At 41.3% G+C, this 8246-nt stretch overlaps 1 protein-coding gene across 1 annotated transcript in view; it reads right to left on the minus strand.

Moving 5' to 3' along the window:
* The window catches only part of CUNH8orf34 (chromosome unknown C8orf34 homolog), a 514153-nt gene extending 507356 nt beyond the window's left edge, over positions 1–6797 (minus strand). The window contains 3 exon segments of the mRNA XM_007947356.1: positions 6463–6643; positions 6645–6709; positions 6711–6797. Coding sequence (XP_007945547.1) covers positions 6463–6643; positions 6645–6709; positions 6711–6797 — 333 coding nt within the window.
* Positions 6798–8246: the final 1449 nt, after the last annotated feature.

Consider the following 8246-nt stretch of genomic DNA (forward strand, 5'->3'; position numbering starts at 1 on the left):
ATCTTCTTGAATTTAGAGGCCATCTAAAAGAATAGATTTGATACATTGAATACCAATGACCAAAAACCAGAAGAATTGTGGGATGACATCAAGAACTTCACCCACGAAGAAAGCAAGAGGTCATTAAAAAGAGGAAAAAAGAAGAAAAGATGAAAATGGATGGCAGAAGAGACTTTGAAACTTGTCCTTGAACAGAAAGTAGCTAAAGCAAATGGAAGAAATGAAAAGATAAAAGGGCTGAACAGAAGATTTCAAAGAGCAGCTCAACTAGAGAAAGCCAATTACTATAATGAAATGTGCAAAGACCTGGAGTCTGAAAACCAAAAGGGAAGAACATGCTCAGAATTTCTCAACCTGAAATAACTGAGGAAAAAAAAATTAAGCCTCGAGTTGCAATTTTGAAAGATTCTATGGGCTAAATATTGAATGATGCAGGAAACATCAAATGGAGATGGAAGGAATACCAAGTCACTGTATCAAAAAGAACTTTAGATATTCATTCATTTCAAGAAGTGGCATATGGTCAAGAAGCAATGGTACTGAAGAAAGGAGTCGAAGCTTCAATGAAGGAATTGGCGAAGAACAAGGTCCCAGGAATTGACGGAATACCCATCAAGAATTTAAACAAACAGATACTCCACTGGAGGCACTTACTAAGTTATGCCAAGAGATTTGGAAGACAGTTACCTGGACAACTGATTGGAAGAGATACATAATTGTACCCATTCCAAAGAAAGTTGATCCCACAGAATGTGGATTTTATTGAACAATATCATTAATATCGCACACAAATAAAATCTTACTGAAGATAATTCAAAAACGGTTGCAGCAGTATATTGACAGAGAACTTCCAGAGGTGCAAGCTGGATTCAGAAGAGGATGTGGTATGAGGGATATCATTGCTGATGTCAGATGGACCTTGGCTGAAAGAAAAGAATACCAGAAAGATGTTTATTTGTGTTTTATTGACTGTGCAAAAACATTTGATTGTGTGAACCATAATCAATTGTGGATAACATTGAGAAGAATGGGAATTCAAGAACACTTCATTGTTCTCATGTGAAACCTGTACATAGACCAGGAGGCTGTTGTTCAAACAGAACAAGGGGACACTGCATGATTTAAAATCAAGAAGGAGTGTGTCAGGGTTGTATCTTTCACCATACTTCTTCAATCTATATGCTGAGCAAATAATCCGAGAAGCTGGAAGATGAACATGGCATCAAGATTGGAGGAAAAATCATTAACACCCTGCGATATGCTGAACGCAACTTTGCTTGCTGAAAGTGAGGATGACTTGAGGCACTTACTGATGAAGATTGAAGATTGCAATCTGCAGTATGGATTACATCTCAATATAAAGAAAACAAAAATCCTCACAACTGGACCTATAAGCAACATCATGATAAATGGAGAAAAGATTGAAGTTGTCAAAGATTTCACATTGCTCGATTCTACAATTGATGCCAATGGAAGCAGCAGTCAGGACATCATATAACATATAGCACTGGGCAAGTCACCTGCAAAGGACCTCTTTCAAGTGCTGAGGAGCAAAAATGTCTCCTTGAGGACTCAGGTGTGCCTGACACAAGCCATGATATTTTCAATCATCTCATATGCATGTGAGAGCTGGACAATGAATAAGGAAGACTGAAGAAGAATTGATGCTTTTGAGTTGTGGTGCTGGAGAAGAACGCTGAAAGTACCGTGGAAAGCTAAAAGTACTAACAAATCTGTCCTGGATGAAGTGTAGCTGGAATACTCCTTGGAAGGGACATTGGTCAGACTTCGTCTCATCTACTTTCGTCATGTTGTCAGAGGGACCATTCCCCAGAGAAGGATGTCATGCTTGGTAAGGTGGAGAGTTGACAAAAGAGGGGAAGGCCCTCAACGAGATGGATTGACACAGGGCTGCGGCAATGAACTCAAATATAGCAAGGATCACAAAGCTGGCGCAGGACAGGGCGGTGTTTCATTCTGCTGTGCATGGGGTCGCTATCAGTCAGAGATGACTTGAGATGACTTGATAGCACCTAACAACAATGGCAGATAATTATTTGATTTCAGAATTTCTGACAGCTAGCTTCTTTGGCTGTTAGGTGTCTGGCCTCAGGGTTCACAACAAGTTCTGTATTTACACCATAATCTTGGCCTATATGAATGAGTTGCAAAAAATATTCTACTTTGATGAAAGTCAGACCAATTTATATCTTGCCAGTTAAGCAAGGAGTTATGTATACAAACCTGAATTAAATAAGATTATAGTTCTAATTTCCTGTAGTGATGCCAAGGATTCCTTATGGATTGATGGCCAGGCTGTTCACTGCTTGTCTGCCATGAATAAGTCAATGAGAATACTGAAATTATTACATCTTACAAAAAGTTCAAAGAGTTCAAGGGATGTAAATCATTATTACCATTTTCACAAGACACTAATGCAATGATTTCCAGACATGGCTTTGTAGCGCCTCAAAACATCTTCAATCGTATTTAAAGGTATTATAAACTTACCCTCCTCAATCCTTCTAGAAACAAAATTAATTTCAATGTAAAGTTGTTTTTGTTTTTATTTATTTTGTTATTGTCCTTTGGGTGCAAAAAAGATCACATTACATATGACACTTTTAGAAGCATGTCATATGATAAAATGTTATAAATAGATGAGAATTAGCAAATAACTGATACAGGACACAAATACTCTCAAAACTTGTACATAAATTATCTTTGCTATTGTTTTAAGTAACATTCATGTGGTCTCTTTAAAGTGCCTCACTCTAAATTAAATTTGTTTTGTTTTGCTTTTTTAAAGACACTCCTAACTGGTATTATGTATATATATATAGGCATATATGTATATAGGTATGTATATATGTGTGTGTGTGTAAGCATATGTATATGCATATGTATCCATGTATCTATGCACATATTTTTATATGTATAATAAAGTTATGACATAGAGAGCAGTTACAGATACATCTTAGACATAACCAAATACCTTACAGGATTGGATTTCTGGGTATGAAGAATTAAGACCATAGTCTCATGGGGCATTTTGTTCAATTGCCGTAATATAGTTCATAAAGTTATGTCCTATATCTTAGTTTGTTGGGTAGTATCTGTGTCTTAAAATTTTGCAAGCAGCTATCTAAAATACAACTATTTGTCTCTACTCATCTATAGCAAAAGAGAAAGAAGGAAACCAAAGACTCAAAGAAGAATCTAGTCTGCAGGACAAATAGTCTGCATGAACCATGGACTCATCTACCCTGAGACCAGAAGACACAGATGATGCGCAGCTACCACTATGGACAGTTCTAATCAGGGCCACAATAGATGGATCCTGACAGAATGGGAAAAACAACACGGAACAGAAACTCAAATTCCTTAAAAAAAAAAAAAAAAAGCCCTACCAGACTGGTTGAGACTAGAGGGCTCCCTGAGGAGATCAGTGCCCTGGGATACTTTTTAAACCTTGTACCAAAACTAATCCCCAAGATCACCTTATAGCTAAATAACCTACTGGCTCAAAAAGTAATGAATATCACCTCTATGAGACCAAATAGTCAACAATTACTTTAAAACAAAAGATGAGAGTGTAAGAAGGCAGGAAAATGAGATTCAGAAAAAATGAGAAATCTTCACATATTTTAAAGAATGTAACCAATGTCACTGAACAACTTGTGTACAAACTGCTGAATGGGAACTTAAACTGCTATGCAAATTGTCACTGAAAACCTAATAAAATGTTATTTAAGAAAAAAATCCTAACTTTAAAAATCCATAAAGGAAATGCATACTCAGTTCATAGACATTTTCCAAATTAAAGCAAGTCTTCATTACCAACTCCAGTTTCTCAACACATCACAACAAAACACAGATAATAAAACTTGGAGGCCCTTGTTTTATGTGATTTGTAAAAAGAGATTTTAATGCATATCACTCTTTCTTAAAATGTGGCCCAGGGATTAAGTATATAGGCATCATTTATACTGCTTCTTAAAAACTTCAGATACTGGGCCTCTTCTCTGACCTGTTGTTGCTGTTATGTGCCGTCGAGTTGGACCCGACTCATAGTTCCCTCCTTGGGTTTCCAAGGCAGTATCACTACAAGTAGATTGCCCCATCTGCCTTCCGAGGAGTGGCTGGTGGGTTTGAACCACCAGCCTTCTGGGTAGGAGTCAAGTGCCTTAGGTACTACACTACCAGAGCTCTCAACTTCAGACAGAGGGCTTAGCCAGGCTGCGCTTAACAAACTCCTTGTTTGTTAAGAGCTTTGACAAAGACGTTAGAGTCACAACACCCACAGGTGGTATTTCTTCACTGATTTTCTAGCATGGAGGGACAGAAGCTACAAAATAGTGATATTATCCTGTCCTCGTTTTCCAGTTTTATAAAGTACATGTATTTCTATTCTCAGAACCAAACCCTGTAATGATCAAAATGGTTGCATAAGGACATATGTCCCATTCTGCTTTTAGAAAAGAACTTACTATCCATTTTTCTTTCTTCAATTATTTAAAGTGCACATCAACCCTTAAAAATTAACTACTCATCACTGCAATCCAAGCTAATGGAGGTGTATATAATACGTCACTTGAAAATCTGATGAAATAAAACATATAAGGCTGTTTATTTGTTGCTGAGGAGGTGTAAAGCTTTAATAAGGCAATATTTCCATTGCTTCAAATTAATCAGTGCAGAAATACATGGTGAGCATTAAAAAAAAAAAAAAAGAACAAAAGAGCATTGGATAAGTATCCAGCAGGACTTATTTCCTAATTATGCCGAAAGTTTACATGCATTTCAAACTCTTATCAATTGGAAAGAATCTTGGGAATTTTTAAATAACTGAACAAATGAAAACAGTATCTATTAAAAACAATTCATTTCTTCTTCCTGACAAATCATATGGATATGCTAGGAGAGGAGCTAGCAAAAAAAAAATAATAATAATAATAAACTCTAAATGTATTTATTTTATGTTTATTCTGATGCTGTTAATACAGTGCACCATACACAAATACTATGCTTCTGCTTTTTAATTGTATGGAATTATGTATAGCCTGTAATAACTAGACTAACGGCAAATAATTCTAACAGCTTCAGCAACTCTGTTTTGCTCTTGTATTGACTTCATTTCGCAATACTTCCCACAGAAACAAAAATGAAGATAATTTGTGACCCTAAATCGCAATGGTCATATCTTTTAAGGCAGTACATTAACTTGAAGTTGGGCGGGCATGTAAACCTTGAAACCTGTCCTCCGCAGAGAAAAGACGTATCGGACTATGCCCTTGTCTTCCTCGTGTTTTTTTTTTTTTTTTTCCTCTTTTGGCTAGGGGTAGTAATTCACACTATTTTTCTCTGCAGTTCTCATGTGCTTCTCTTGTCCCAGAGAAGATCCTCTGCCATCTGCAGTGCACTCTCGACCCCCTCTGGCGTTTCAGACTCGCACAGACACTAAGAGAAGTGAATCCAAAAGAACCACTACAACTGCTTCCTAGGGGTGGCCATGTCCAGCTGCCCACTCCCTCCTCTCTGGAGAGGCCTGGGCGCCCGCTGGTCCCAATCATACTCTATTTGGACTGATGGGCTAGGAGGGAAAGGGACCTTCGGTGTCCCTCCCCGTGGGTCTTGGCATCTGACTGACCTCCGCACGCCCCACCCCTGCCAGCACCCTGGCAACCGGCGGGACACTTTGCCCAGAACCCTGTTTCAGTCTCCCATTCTCATTTTGTCTTGTCCTCCCGTTCCTCTTTCCTCTTTCTGTATTTCTGTCATCAATTCTTTGACGGCGAGAGAAAACTGCTAAGAGCTAATGTCTCCTTCCCATATATATGTGTGTGATTTCCCACAACCTTTATCCGCCCCTTTTCCCCAAAACATGTCAAGGCTCTGAAATGCAAGGCACCTTCCCTTCATCCGAAAGCCAACGTTACTCTCTCAGTTGGTCAATTTTAAACCCGCACATACTGAAGCCTCCTCTTCATTTAACAGTATTCTGTCCCAGTGCTAAGCACTTCCTCCACCATTTGTGGTCTACTACCGCCTCCATAAAACAACAATAAAATACCACCTACAGAAATAGTGTGAATTCCAGGAAGAAAGAGTGCGTGTGTGCACGGTGAGTGTGCACCCGTGCCCGTCACCCTTCGGAGCCGGTATGGGTCCTGTGCATGTGGCCGCGGGGTACAAGACAGACAGCTCAAACTTGCCCTGGTAGGCTGAGGCTTGGCCCTCTGGATCTCACCTGGCCGCTCACAGGTAACTGGCGAAGTGCCCGCCCAGAGCGTTCTAAGACACCTGGCCGAGGCAGAGCCAATGCCAGTAAACTGAGGACACAGGGAGCCTTCTCCCGCGCGTTTATTTTCCAGCTGTCCTTCTCTCAGGGGTGTTTTGGTTTTGTTCACTCACGCCTTCCCCAAAAGACAAATAGGACCTCACTCTGCCATACAGCCTTACCTCAAACAGCGGACCGATTTTGTTCTTCTCCAGGTAAGCCTGGATCCGGGTTTGCTGATGAGACGCCATGGAGAGACCTAGACCAGGCTGCGGAGATAGTGCAGACAGAGCACGCGGCGGTTCGCCTCCTCCAGGGACGACCCTCCTCTCCCTGGACTTGGAGCCGGGACGCACGCTCCGCACCTCAGCTGCCCAGGCGCGGCGGCTGTGCCTGACCGCGGGCGTGGGCGGCAGATCCAGGAGCCGCGCGGGGCGAGCGTGTGGGGCGCCTACAGCCGGAAGCCCGGGGACAATACCGCCAACTCAGACAACTCCGCCGCAAGGGGCGAACTCATTCATCGCACCAGCTACCTCGCCTACCCTCTGCTCTCCTCAGAGCCCAGGGCGAGGGAATGGGAGGCAGAGGCTCCTTTCTCCTCTGGGCGACAGCAGCAGGATTCTCCTGGTGGAAGCGACCGCGGGAGCCGCCTGGAGCAGTCTCAGGGGGCGGGTGGGGGCGCACTGGGGCCCAGGGGCGCCAACTCGTGGCCAGCGCGCGGGCGCGTAAATGTGTGTGTTTGTCCGCGCGCGAGGGTAAGCCCTCTTCTCCCAGGTTACAGTAACAAACAGCCCGGGCTTCTCCCATATGCTGTCTCGCCTTGCCTGCCGCTCCCTAGCGACAGTGCCGCTCAAAAAGCCAATGGTGAAGGTGCTTCTTTTAAAGTGCACATAAATCTGCTGCTTGTTGGCTGCTCTTAGGCAGCTAGCTACAAATGCAGTTCGAAAGGGTGTAGTCCCCACTGCCTCTCCTGAGCCGCTCCTTGGCACCTTCTTTCTGTACTACTAGCTCTGGTTCAAGATAACAGTCTTTGCCATGAAAATGAAGTTTCCTTCCTTTATGGAATTTGGCTTGGCCAAGAACAAGTTGACAGGCAGCGAATGCAGGCTGAAAACTCAGCTGAATACTCCCAGAGGGCAGACACCCAAAGGCTGGGGGCAACCCTTCAGCATTTAACGGGGAGATGAGATAAAACCCTTCCAGTTTGCCTTCCTAAACCATTCCTTAAATTATATCTATACAGCTATATCGACACCTCAGGTGCAACACTATTCCACTTAACAATATTTCTTCTAGGTAGTTCATAATCTCCTCAAATTTAGCCAATACCACTTTTATTATGCAGGGATTTCAGAGTCTAGGAAACAGATCTGGAGCTAGTGTAGGTTTCTTCACAGACCTCTCTTAGTGAAACAGAACCTTGAGGCTCTCAGAGGAAATTTCCCTGTATCCTAACCACAGTGTGTTGCCAATGTCAAAAGTTGTATATTAATAAGTGTGAATGTTTACAATAAAAGAAATAGTTTTCCTTAGAACATACTGCAACCTATAGTTTCTTTTTTATTTCTCCATTGTGTAATTCATAATTTTATTTCTCTACTGTGTAATTTCATAATTTCTTTATTACATTTCTTCCATATTTTAAATGATACGTGAAAACATGCAAACAGGATGATAAAAATGGATCATTGATATGAGAGGCTGGACTATTATAGAAAATATAATTGCATTTAATAATTCAGAAAATATAATTGCATTTAATAATCCATCTGGTGGGGTAGCTAGGATTTAAAGTTAAAGATCTTTGATAACTTGAAATAGACATAATTTAGGGTGGAAAGATGCCCAGGTTATTACTTTCACAGTTTGCCTCAAGTGATCTGCCCAGGGCGAGTTATATTGAGAAGCAGTCGAAGACCTAGGGTTATCATATGTTTACCATTGTAGTTCAAGGGTATACTTGCAT

The sequence above is a fragment of the Orycteropus afer genome, unplaced genomic scaffold (genome assembly GCF_000298275.1).
Source record: "Orycteropus afer afer isolate SDZICR_OR568_19922 unplaced genomic scaffold, OryAfe1.0 scaffold00181, whole genome shotgun sequence".
Lineage (NCBI taxonomy): Eukaryota > Metazoa > Chordata > Mammalia > Tubulidentata > Orycteropodidae > Orycteropus > Orycteropus afer.